This window comes from Lacerta agilis, chromosome 3, assembly GCF_009819535.1.
Source record: "Lacerta agilis isolate rLacAgi1 chromosome 3, rLacAgi1.pri, whole genome shotgun sequence".
In the NCBI taxonomy this organism is placed as follows: domain Eukaryota; kingdom Metazoa; phylum Chordata; class Lepidosauria; order Squamata; family Lacertidae; genus Lacerta; species Lacerta agilis.
In genome coordinates, this window is record NC_046314.1 from 1,185,067 (window position 1) to 1,198,659 (window position 13,593).

Here is a 13,593-nt window from a genome sequence, read left to right on the forward strand (position 1 = left end):
AGGCAGGGGCGGAGCAAGGGAGGGGCATAGGGGGTGGGTTGCACCGGGTACCGCCCTGGAGGGGGTGACACTCTGGGCCCCGCCCTCGCAATCGGTGACTCCCAGCCAATCCCAAAACTTCACTCGGCGCGCAATGGTGGATGGCTTGTGCTTGCTCTTTCTCTTGCTTGGCCAGCTCGTGATTTCCTTTATTGTTTTTCTTTTAATTGTTTGTTTTTTCAGTGCTGGGGTGGGCCCTGGGCAGAGCCGTGTGTGGAGGCGAGGGGCCGGCCAGCAAGGAGGGGTGTCACACCAGCCACAAAAGTGACGCCTCGCTGGCCTGCCCCTAGCCTCCGCTCGCGGCTCCGCCCAGGGCCCACCCTAGCGCTGAAAAAACAAACAAACAATAAATAAATAAATAAATAAATAAAGGAAAGTGCGAGCAGGCAGAGCGAGAGAGCAAGCACAAGCCAGCTGCCGCGGCGCACTGGGCAAGGTTTTTGCTGGACGGTGGGGCTCGGCTTGCTCCCTCTCAGCCGGCGTGCACTCCCCCTTCCTGCTGCTGGGCCCTGGGCGGAGTCGAGGGGCGGGCCAGCGAGAGGGCGTCACGCTTGTGGCTGGTTTGACGCCCCTCGCTGGCCCGCCCCTCATCTCCGCAGCTCCTCCCAGAGCCCAGCAGCAGCAAGGGAGAGCATGCACTAGCTTGCTCGAGCCCCACCGCCCGGCAAACGGGGCTCGAGTAAGCCGGCACGCGCTCTCCCTTCCTGCTGCTGTGCGTCGGGACATCACAATGCACAGCGTGCGCGTCGGGGTGCATGCACAGTGCAGAGCAACACCACCCCAGGGGGTGTCTCCACGTTGGCCCCCCCTGGCGGCCAAGCGGCTTCCTCTGCCCCTGAGACGGGGAAGGAACAGAAAGGAGAGGAGCAGATTTGCCAGCGGCAAAGACAGTGGAAGAGGAATGAGCGCTCGTTCCTTTCTCGCCGCTCCTTTCTTACCACTCGCCCCTCGCCTGCTGCCTGCCTCACTCGAGTATAAGCCGAGGGCAGCTTTTTCAGCACAAAAAAATGTGCTCAAAAACTCTGCTTATACTCGAGTATATACGGTAGTTTAAACACTACAAGAGAAAGCAGAAGGGTAGGGCACTGGTGGAGTTGTCATAAACTCATTTTACTATTGGATAGGGTATTCTTATGAAGCCAACAGTAGCATCTCCTTAGAAGAGGGCATTCCAAAGTATGTAATAGCAAGGGAGTGTGATAAATATACTCTTTGAGGCTAATTTCATAGAATCATAGAATAGAGTTGGAAGGGATCCCAAGGAGCATCCCATCCAACTCCCTGCAATGCAGGAATATGCAGCTGGCCCATACAGGGATCAAACCATAATACATACTTGTACATTGGAACAATTTGACTTTGGTTCGGCTTTGGATCCATTCCAGTCCGGTTTTCACTCTGGTCATGGGACCGAGATGGCTCCGTAGGCAGCTAGATCGAGGCAGGTCGGGGCTGTTGATTCTTTTTTTTATTTTTTTTTATTTTTTTTATAAGATTTTTATTATTTTCCAGTAAAACAAGAAAAAAACATAACATAACATAAACACCAACATTAACACAATAAAAGCACATTACATAAACACAATCGACAAAGAGAACAATTAAAACAAAACCAAAACCAATACATACCTAAACTGGAACACCAATCTATCTCTTACTACTTAACGAAATCTAATTTCTGATCTTCTAAAGGGACCTCCCCCGCTTTCCCTCCTCTGCCTTCAATACTAATATACTTTGGTAACATCCATTTTTAACATTACAGTTCATTATCCAACCTTTTATACTATCATAAAAACTTAACATCTTATAATATCATGAAATAATTCTTAAATCAATCTTATACTTCTTTTCACTTAAGCTGCTGCTATTAGTCAGTTACATATCTCTTCACTAGTTCAAAATTCCCAAAATCGTAACATCAAAATCTTAAAACTTAACATCAAAATCCTAGAATCTTAACACACTATCTTCAGGGTACCATAAATCCATCCTAATTCAATTTTTATCATTTTCACCCTATTCCCCTTCTCACCATTTTTCTGCTCTCTCCCATGCCCCCCCACCATTCATCTTTACATTCCCCTCTGTTGTCCTTGTTTTGTGTCATCTTATAGTTTATAAATCTCCTCCTCTCCTCTCCCAGCAACTCCATTTCGCAATTTTGATTTTCTTCCACTCGTGTCTTCAAAAATCTTCTCACCTTCATCTCTGGACTCCCACTCCAGAGACTGGATCTTGTAGCTCCAGTCAAAACAACAGCCCTGTGTCTCTCACTGCACCAGGGCCGTCCATTTACCTGGGGTTGCTGAATCAATTCGTCCCATTTCTCCAGCACCTCCCCCAGTTCCCTGGAGAAGTCTGCTTCCAAGTTATCAAAATTCTCCCAAATCTGGCTGGTCTCTCCTGCTCCACAACAAATTTCTTTGAAATTACGCCCTAACCAGTCCATTTTTCGATTCACAAACTCCAATTGCAGAAGGATTGTTCTTTGTTCCTGGGTAATACCCGGATCTAGAATCAGTTTAAAAGCGAAAGCAAGCATGGTTGGAGAAGACAAAGGGTGTCAAATGTCAGTAATTTTCCATCTTGCGTACTAGTTTTCCAGCGCCATTTTCCCTGAGACAGGGTGCCAAAAATAATTCCAAAAGCCACAGAAGAGATATTTCCAAAATCTTCAACCCCCTCACAGGGGTTTAATCCATTTTCTCTGTCAAAGTGCTTCGTAGCAACATTGTTTCCAGTGATACAGCTGCAGCGGGGCTGTTGATTCTTTTAGATCTGTCAGCAGCCTTCGACGTGGTTGACCACGAACCTCTAGACCACCGCCTTGCCAACGTGGGGATTTGGGGCACAGTCCTTCAATGGCTGTGCTCGTTCCTCTCTGGTTGGGGACAGAGGGTGGTGCTGGGGGGGGGGTTGTTGTGCTACTCCTTGGTGTGTGGAGTACCGCAGGGTGCAATTCTCTCCCCGATGCTTTTTAACATCTATATGTGCCCCCTTGCCCAACTTGTCCGGAATTTTGGTTTGGGCTGTCATCAGTATGCTAATTTTAATTCATTTGAATTAATTTTGGGATGCATTTTAATTGTTTGTTTGTTTGTTTTTATGTATATTGTGTTTTATATGATGTTAGCCGCTCTGAGCCCAGCTCCAGCAGGGGAGAGCAGGATACAAATAAAAATTATTATTATTATTATTATTATTATTATTATTATTATTATTATTATTATTATGCAATGACCCTTCTCCACAGAAGCAAATTAAATTGACCCAAATGCTATCTAAATAATTGAGAATAATTGTTGAGTTGTTTTAGGCTGACCTCTTCTGACAAGAAAAGGTACAATATTTGTAGATATTTCATAAAGCAGAATGTGAATAGTAGAATTTGTGAAAGGTATGATGTGCCATGGTTTGTTTGTTAAGTGTACATATTCCCATCTCACAACAGCAGAAGTTTATCCACTACAATTTATTTCACCTATTTTTACTTTAGTTGTATGAAACCAGTATGGCCAACAGGTGACCATTCCAAGTGGATTCTAGCATTATTTTCCTTCAGTCCACAACTATACCTTTTCTCCCATTGCAGGCACATCATGTTCCCATCAACAGTGAACACCCTGTTTGGAAAAGACATTTTTTTGACCACCAAGGATAATGTCAAGGAGTTTGAGGAGCACTATCAGAACTTTGATGATGATTTTGAATATGCTACCCAACTTCCAAAATATTTTCTGAAGTAAGGGAGTAGTGTTTCTGTTTGACAATATAAATTTATCCAGAAATTCATGTTCTAGCTTAGACTGTTCTCAGATTCTTGTTGACTATGTCTACAATATTATGGGTGTAATCCATAGACGACTTACATGATGGCATGCTTTCTCTCCAACTGGCATACTCCTGTAGTCATTGGATCTAAGACTGCTTGCAGTAGCTAGTTGGGGAGCCAAACTAGTGTGTGCAAAGTTAACTTTTGATTTGCTAGGTTTACACTACATCAAAGAGGGGACCCTGCATTCTGTGAAGAGGTGTGAGCACAGAGTCAGCTTAGTGTGATGTTATGGAACGGGGCAGTGCATCCTGTTTTGCCGCCGGAGGGGAAACGTAAATGTGCCACCTTGCTGCCCCACCTCTGATTATGCTCCTCTCCCCCGCCATTGCTGAAGCCTGCCTTACCTGCATTGCACAGCGGCACTCACAAAGCACCAGCAGTTGTGCTGGCTTCTGGCGAGATCTCGCTGAAAGCTCACAAGATCTCATGTGCCATGTGAGATCTTTGCAGAAGCCATTGCTGCCATGGGTGCTGCTTCTCCAGAGCTGGCAAGACTCGCGGGGGCACTGCCTGGTGGGCTTCTGCCGCTCAAGGCGAGCTTGCCTCATGGGTGGGTTAGCCCTGCTATGGAACCTGCTTGAATGGGAGCAAAATTAGGCCAAGTGCTGTTTTGGCTATCTGGAAACAGATGCTTAACATTTTTCAAAAAACAATTGTGGTCATTTAATCCTCATCTCAATGAAAATAGAGATAGGTAGTAAGGGAAATCCTGGTTAGACTTAACAGCATCGTGAGTTGAGAAACTGCCTGAGCAGAGTGGAAGGATGTTCCAAAGATGGCTCTTTATTTGCTGGGAGTTAGCTGCGAGCCAGTCTGCAGTAGCTCACCGTGTATTTAGAAGCAATTTTGTATCCCTAAGAAATCCTTTAGATCCTGACCTGCAGCAAGCCCTTATTGGATCTTCCCTGTTCTTGTAAGGTGTTAGGTATTTAGTGGTCTGTGTTTGCCTGAGCTTGAGTCTGGACTAAGGATTCTGAGCTCCTGTGTTCTGATTCAATACATGATGTCCAATCACAGAACATTTCAGGATTTGGGCCTCTGCCATTGGCCCTTGAACTCTGAGTCGTGATTCACAGCTTGGAATCACGTTGGGAGTGAGAGTGGTGCAGGCTTTCAGGAAAATATATAAGCAGTTGCTTTGCCCCTGTTTCCGAGTTATGTAGTTCAGTAAAGGTTCTTGCTGTTATCACTACGTCTTGCCTCGTGGGTACCCACCTACACTTCATAAGGCTCTTCTGAGAAATTGTGCAGGGCTTCTCATAAAAGTGAAAGTACTTGTCCTGTGACCAGAGTTGGGATTAGAAGATAGCCTTCCCTGGTTCTGCTGGCAATTCTCCAGTAGTGACAAAAGGGGCAGTGGTACTACCATTCCTTTTTTTTTCTTCAATGCACCCTGTTCATGAAGGCCAGCATGGCAGGTCCTTTCAATCTTACTGACGAGCATGAACTGGGAGCATCTTTCTTTCTGCTCCTATGGGGTGTAATGGCTCCATTAATTATTGTGGGGAAAGGAAAAACCCCAGTGGGAATGAAAGAGGGGGGGGGGAGAGGTGTATTTATTTTTCCTTTACATATCATAAAAACATTTAAGTGGTTTACAACAACAGTATCTATAGACAATAAAACCACATAAAAGTTAAAATTGAGAGACTACCCTCTGAGTTTGTCCCCCTAGTGTTTTATTCATTATATTCACTGACAGGACATCACCACTCTTTCTTCTGGCAGCACATTCTGTTTATGCCAGCCAGTTAAGAGAAGAACCATTCTTCCCAGCCAGAATAAACAGAAAACAGCACCTTAACTTGGTGGCTTGAACTGTGAGCAGATTTGGTCGCTCAAGGGCTTATCCACACTTACCTTTTGCCCTGTTCTTTCCAGGCATAGGTCCACACTTTAAAGCTCCATGCCTGAGTGTTGGATTTTTTGCCCCAGAGCTTTCCCCACAAAACCTCACTGTTTAGTGCTTAATCTGAGCAAATGTCAATTTGGGTTTTCCACCAGTTGCCATTTGCTCCAATTGAACTTTGAAGAGCAGTTTTGCCTGGAAAAGCTCCAAAGCCAAAAATAAAATGGCGCTTGGACATGGGACTTAAAGCGTGGGCTGTGCCTGGAAAGAACAGAGCAAAGGTAAGTGTCGCTGAGCCCTTATTTTCTTTCAGGTGGTGGGCCCTGCCCTGTCACTCAGCAGCTCACTCTGGAGACTGCATTTCTCAAAAGCAGGGCAAGCATCTGCCACTGTGATCTGCTGAACTTCTGCAACTGAACATTACTTGAAAGTTTAAAAAGTTTTTAAAATTATGGAAAAATTGTTTAGAATTATTTTCTGAGTACAGATTATCATATATATTTCATAAGCATTTTGTTTTCCTTTTTGCTTCCTAGAAAATGGTCCAAATCAAAGAAGTGGCTCCTAAAAAGTTTTGAAAAAGTTGTCTTGCATGCAGAGGAAACTAATCCTTCAGATGACTGTTCTAAGGTAAACTCTCCATAAGGCTTTTCATGTTAATATAATTATTTATAAAATACTAAGCCAGGTGCTGCGCAAATCAATGAGATGTCAAACCTTTTGCTTCCTTTATTTTTGGCAGTTTTGTGAAAGCTGGGATTGAAGTGAAGAGACTGGGGAATGAGAGGATTTTTGAGAAATGTCACAGAGTGGGAGTGAGGCATTGCTTTGACCCTGTAGAGGGAGAGGGACCCTGTGGTCCTCCAGTTCAACAGAATCCCTCCTCATTGCCTAATAGGCTATAAGGGGGGGGGGTAGTCCTATGTACCACCTGCCATCTATAACCTAAGGTGTCTTCCTAGGCTACAAGGTGGCAACAGGGGTGCCTTTTTTAAAAACTGGCTCTTCTGTGAGTTTATCTATAATGGCCTGTAAAAAATAAGTTGGGGAAGGCTATACCTCTCTCTCTCTCTCTCTCTCTCTCTCTCTCTCTCTCTCTCTCTCTGTGTGTGTGTGTGTGTGTGTAAGACTAAGCTTGAGCACAGTGGGATTTCCTATAGAAGAGATATGAGCGTGTGTTATTAGGAATTGTACCAATGTTTTAGGATTCCAGAAGTTTCACTTAAACAGCTATCTGATGTAGGAGCAACAGGTCCATCTGATGTTATCTTCCTTGCCTCTGCCCCACCAGTCCTAATGGGAAGCAGTCACCACAACTTGGGCATCAGACAAGCTGATAATTAGGCAACCTATAATTAGTAACTCCCCAAGTTACTATAGGGACGCGGGTGGTGCTGTGGGTTAAACCACAGAGCCTTGGATTGGCTACTGCTGCAGCAATTGGGTGTTTGGTTTCCGGCTTGTGTTTGCAAATGGGCAGACGCTTGTCGGCTTCTGCGACGCCAGTGATTCTCAGCTCTTTTCTTTAGGGTTACTGATTTTCTGCCCCCCCCCCCAAAAAAGCTCAAGAACCTTGGGCAACCCCCCCAAATCCCAACAACTCTGCAAATCCTTCCCAAAAGCAATCCCCCACGAAAGCGCAGCAACTGTAGGCAATCCTCCCCCCCAAAAGTTCAGCAACTCTGGTAATATAGCCACCACCCCCCATTTTCTTAAATTATAGCCCCCCAAAATAGGGGGCGTCTTATACATGGGGCGTTTTATACAGCAATAAAACATACAATGACAATAAACAAGGGTGTGTGGGGTGTACACATTTCTTCCCTACTGTCATCTTGAAGATGTAAAATGTACCTATTTTCATTTAACAAATCTTTAGAAGCATGGAATCATTAAAAATAACTCTTGTGCTTGGGCTTCTTTGTGGTCTGACCATCAGTGCCTATCTCTCCCACCTAGGTTGTAGTTAAGGATGAGAGAATAGGTCAATTTCTGAATCAGTTCTGAATCACTTCTGTTCAGAATCATTTTGCTTAAAGAAAGAAAAAAGTCCTCATGGAAAATGGCCAAGCTTTTAGTGCACATTTGTCCAAATACATACACATTTGCATGCGATTTTGCCCAGTCTAAACATTTCCCCCCAAGTGATCCGTAATAATAATAGTCAATGCATTTTAATACAATAATATTTTATATGTTATTTTCACTAATATAAGCAGTTTTATGCACCCCTTCCCTTAATATACACATTTATGTACACATTATTTGGCTGGGGAACTGCATCACACAATTCAGAGAATTTTTACAAAATTTGAAGGTTAGCTGTGTTTTGGTTTGGCTATTGTTTCTTAAAGTGTGAATCAGGCAGGGCTCACATTAAAATCCAAATGAAATTGAATTTGTCCTCCATTCTTACCTACAGTAGTGATAAGCAGAGCACGGGGAAATACCTGCTAGCATGAGGCAACAGATTTGACACTTTTGTATCTTTCCCCATCTATACCTGAAGGAAGTGTGGTCACTTGGGCATTCTAGAAAATGGTGTAAGGAAGAAAGCCTGTGTATGTGCAGAGCCTCACACTACTGCAAGAGGAGGCAGGGCCACCTCTTCCATAGTAAAACTTGCAGTGTATGGGGAAAGAGCCACACACACATGTTCCTCCTCATCCCATGCCCCATGAAATTTCTCTCACCTTCCCAGCGAAAGAGGCATTAAAATAGCCTCTTTCACAAGGAGGAAAGATTGTCATTAAAATTACATATAAATTGGTTAGAGCATGGTGCTGATAACACCCCGGTTGCAGGTTCGATCCCTGTATGGGACAGCTGCATATTCCTGCATTGCAGGGAGTTGGACTAGATGATCCTCAGGGTCCCTTCCAACTCTATGATTCTACAATTCTACAAAATTTAAAATAAAAAGCACACAATAGCCAGTGGCTGTTGTAAGTCAGCTTGTTATAAAAATAGCCTGGGTTCAAAGTAAAACATAGCTGCTCTGTGAGAATGACTTGTGTATGCTATTTTATTTGGTCTGTCTGTGTTCTTTTGTTTTTAACAGACACTATGGCAACATGTCCTAGACACTTTGCAAGGAAAGACCTTCAGTGCTAATTATGGCCTCTTACTTCTTTGGGCATCTCAAGCTAATGCAATTCCTGTAAGTATGAGACAGGAAGTATGCTTCCTTCAGTGAGTAAAGTGAATCAAGGAGCCAGCCAAAGAGGAGCTCTGGGACTAGAAGCAAAGTTTAAATATGTAATCCAACCACAGTTATGCAATTTTATGATTGTCTGTTGTTAAGAAGAGATATTATATTTCATATTTAAGGAAAAAAACAGCAAGTAGCGAAGATGAGGCATGTCATAGAATCATAGAATTATAGAGTTGGAAGGTACCCCAAGGGCCATCTAGCCCAACCCTTTGCAGTTCAGGATTCTAAAGCATCCATGGCAGATGGCCATCCATCTCTGCATAAAAACCTGCAAGGAAGCAGAGTCCACCACCTCCCTAAGGAGACTGTTCAGAGGGGATGTGAGATCAGGGAGTCTACTCTAGCAATTAGAACTTTGTGGTCTTTAACCCCTTCATGTACATATGAGCATTGTTTGCAGATCTCCCACAGATTTTAGGTCCCATACATTCTGGTTTCAGATATTGAAGCAAAAACAGTCGAGTCTAATAAAATTACATTTGGCTAGATCACGTACATACTGCTTAATCATTAGGGAGAGAATGAGAGGAGCCCTGCCTGACTAGGCCTGTCTAGTCCCATAGTGTACCATGAGGTGCTCCTGAAAGCCCACTAAAAGGACATGAGGGTCATAGCAGCTGATATTCAGAGACTGGGTACCTCTGAATATACCAAGTTAGCCACCAAGACTAGGAGCCATTGATAAAACCATTCCATGTGAATTTGTCCAATCCCACTTTGAAGACACCTGAGGTAGTGGCTGTCAGCACTCACAGTGACAACAAATTCTATGGGTTAATAAGTAATTTCCTCAGGTCATAATATGGCCATTTCCTCTGGTCTTTCTTTAGGTTTCATTCTGGACACTTGCATTTATTCTGTCTCAACCTTCTGTTTACAAAAAAGTCATGGATGAACTAGAACCTGTTTATAGAAAATCAGGTAAATATGCCTAAATGCCTTACTATGACATCAGAACTGTTTGTAACAGTTTCAGATATCTGCATCTACGTGATGTATACCGTAGGCTTTGATATGAAGGATTTCACCTAATTAATTTAGACATAGCAGTAAGCAGTTAATTGGTACTGGATGCAATTTGAGGATCACAAAATGCTTATTGTTTTAGTGTTGAGACATATGCCCCAGGTACATCTTAATATTGAAGTAGACATTTGTATAACTACATTTACGTTCCAAATGGGATTAATCTACGCACATATCTTAGTTTTTTTAGAAAATCACATGGGAATTGGCCAGAAGAATACGCTTGTGAAGAAATGTCAGATCCTGCCTATTATTAAACATGTCTATTGGAAAACCTTGTGTGTGAACCTGTCACCAAAGTATCCCTTTAAACACACATTGAGAGGAGGGGGAACTTTTGGTAGAGATGAACCAGGCCCTGTCCTTGAATGGGTCTGAATAGTTTGTGTGTAACCCAAGAATGTAGGTCCAGACCTGACTAAAGCAAAGCTTTCTTTTATTGCAAGAAAAGAGAGAGAAACAAAATTATTTGGGTGCATGGCAGCATTAATTATGAATATTGTAATCTATTCATAACTCTAAACTAAGACATAAAAGGTCCCTACTGCTACAAGAAGTAACAGGTGCCAGAAATTATATCTTCTAGACTGAAGAGTGTAGGGAGTGGTATACAGTAGCACCTGTGAAGAATAACCATATTTTTTCGTGTATAAGACGCCCCCTATTTGGGGGGACTCCAAATTAAGAAAACACCCCTCAGCACTACCCGTTTATAAGACGAGCCCCAATTTTAAACCTTATTTTTTGGTTAAAAAAAACAAAAACAAACCCTAGTCTTATACACGGAAAAATACAGTATAACACTACAGGCCAATGATCTTGAACAATGGATTTTCCTGCCAAGCATGAGGGAAGCTGCCAAGGAGATAAGATAAAAACTCTTGTCGTGAACTCATTGTATTTTTGGGAACTAACAAATTTTATTTATTCAAATTGAAATGCCTGAATCCTTGTCATGTCAAATGAGTGAAACCTACAGTGGGTTAAAAAAAAAAGGGGAGAAGGGTGTCTGTTATGGTTGCCAAATTCCCTGCTCCAAATGAACTACCGGTAAGTGCTGGTCTGCCAAAGGCATCCACCTAATACTGCCTTGCACTTTCTAAGCAAGCAAAAAAGGCCCAACTCTCTACTGCAGTTTACAACCCACTTGTTGAGTAAGATTATAGGGCTTTTGCTAGACGTTTGATATGGTAGGGGTGCCACAGAGGAGGGTGAATCAATATTGTTTCAACTGTTTTAACTTCTCCTCCAAAATTTGATGGTAGTAATACCATCTTTCTCTCATTATACTTAACTGAGTTCCCCTGCTCTCATTACCCACACTTGCATGGCTGTGAATTCACATAAATATATGGGAAAGCTTGTAGTGTTTCAGTAACCAGAATAATGTACAGTATATGACTTTTGCAGGTAAAGAAAACATCCAGTTATCTGAAGATGACCTTAAAAAGTTCCCATTTATCAAGTGGTGTATTTTGGAAACAATACGATTAAGGGCACCAGGTGCTATCATCAAGAAAGTGATCGCTCCAATGACAATTCAAGTAAGGTTTTGTTAATGACGGTAATAGTCTACCACAGCTCTTCATTCAATAATCCTTAAAATGAATATGTTGTTGAATGTATGAAACGTACAGATACACATAGAAATTCCTGTCAAATCACCTATTTAGCACAAATGACACCTCTTCCAGCCTGTTTCAGTGTCTTGAAGATAACGAGGGATGCTGAAATTTATGTGAGATTCTACTCCAATGAAGGCACCATAAATAAAAGCTAGCAAATACAGTACATCTTCGTGTTTAGGGTCTGGCTAACAATCAATTATTACCTAAGTGCATCACTTTATTAGTGACCTCATATAGACAGGATTATCTGCTGTGTTCTTGTGAAATAAATGTTTATAAATGACTGGCTTTGTTGAAACAGAGTTTGAAGTTGTGCATTAGGCAGCCCTGTTTAGAGAAGTTTTTAATGTTTAATGTTTTATTTGTTTAATGTTTTATTGTATTTTTAATATTTTGTTGTAAGCCGCCTAGAGTAGCTGGGGAAACCCAGCCAGATGGGTGGAGTATGTATGTATGTATGTATGTATGAATGAATGAATGAATGAATGAATGAATAAATAAATAAATTATTATTATTATTGTTATTGTTATTAAGAGCATGTTCTTCTGCTTTTAGAATTTTGTTATCCCTCCTGGTGACCTGCTGGCCTTGTCTCCATATTGGATTCATAGAAACCCCAAATATTTTCCTGAGCCCAATACTTTTAAACCAGTAAGTTATTACATGGGAGCCATTTGTTTTTCTCTTTTCTCACTAGCTGATGTGGAGTATAGTATTTATTTGTTGTTTGTTGTTGCATTTTTATCCCACCTTTGCCTCTAAAAAACTTAAGCAACCCTGTGAGCAAGATTAGGCTGAGTGGCTGTGTGTGGTGACACGGCCCCTTTAAGACTGGTTTATGGGTTAGGGGCTTCCGATCCCACCTGCCTTAATGGAGGCAGCCCCCATGACAGTGGGGGATCATTGGCGAACAAAAAACAAGGATGATAGAGGGTAAATCATCCTTGCAAATTACCCCCAGGGACAGGGGGAATGGACTTCACTTGCAGTTCATCTCAGTACCTGGCTCTCACTCAACCATGGAATGTGGGAGGCAGGGAGGAGCAGAGTGCAAAAGTACTTCTGGCAAAAACTTCTCCTACACTGCCTTTAAGAAGCAGAGGTTCTCGGTTTCTGGCCATGCCCATGATTCATGGTGCTAGCTCTCCTCTGCCCTCTGGGGCAGAGGGGAGGTTCAAGCAGGGGAAAGCCAGGATTTATGAGGTAAAATTCCTGGCAATGCTCCTTGGGGGGTGGGGTGGGGGGTTCTGGGGAGTTCACTGCATCCTGCTGTGCCGCTTATTCCCATCTCTGCCTAATTGAAAGGCAGAAGAGGCGCGACCTGGGAGTGTCTCCCTACCATGGACGAGCCTCCATCGGCAGCATGATTTGTAAATAGTTCCTCAAGAATTCAGAATATTGGCATTAATTATGGAGCACTCCTGAAGCAGCATATGATAATGGGCTGCAACTAACCAGCTACCGAATGGACTGGACATGAGCTATGAAGGTATCGGAATGACTTTGAACAAGCACGAAATTCCTTACTTCAGTAAGGAACAATGTTTGCTTTCATGGTTTTTTAAGGGTCTTTTATTTTCTGACCAGCCCCCTACAAAATGAAAGAATCGTGCGAGGCATTATGATGTTATCTGATATCGAGAAATGTGGGAGCCAATGATTTATGCTCTATAAAGGGTTTTACAATGCTTTTCTATACCCTCCCCTCTTGAACGCATGGATTTTATATAAACTATTCTTGGACTTGATCTGTAGTGAGATGAGAGCGATTTGCAAGGGCGAGGGACTGCTAATTGCACTTGAGGGGGAATTTTATATGTGACTTTGCTTTTTAACTGCGGGCTGTGGAAAATAATCCCCAGAGTTTTAATGGTGGAATGGTCATCTTGTTGGGGAGTTATTTATGGTTCAGTGTGTCCTTGAAGTGAGAGATTTCACTTTCTTGGGCTCCATGATCACTGCAAATGGTGACAGCAGTCATGAAATTAAAAGACGCCT

The 13,593-nt window shown here is 42.7% G+C and overlaps 1 protein-coding gene across 4 annotated transcripts in view; it reads left to right on the forward strand.

Moving 5' to 3' along the window:
• Positions 1-13,593, forward strand: part of LOC117044788 (24-hydroxycholesterol 7-alpha-hydroxylase) — a 29,527-nt gene that overhangs the window by 6,387 nt on the left and 9,547 nt on the right. For all 4 annotated transcript variants that reach the window (XM_033145586.1, XM_033145585.1, XM_033145582.1 and 1 more), the window contains exons 4-9: positions 3,635-3,784; positions 6,263-6,356; positions 8,788-8,886; positions 9,771-9,861; positions 11,377-11,510; positions 12,151-12,246. In XM_033145586.1, the coding sequence (XP_033001477.1) occupies positions 3,635-3,784; positions 6,263-6,356; positions 8,788-8,886; positions 9,771-9,861; positions 11,377-11,510; positions 12,151-12,246 (664 nt within the window). The remainder of the gene's footprint in view (positions 1-3,634; positions 3,785-6,262; positions 6,357-8,787; positions 8,887-9,770; positions 9,862-11,376; positions 11,511-12,150; positions 12,247-13,593) is intronic.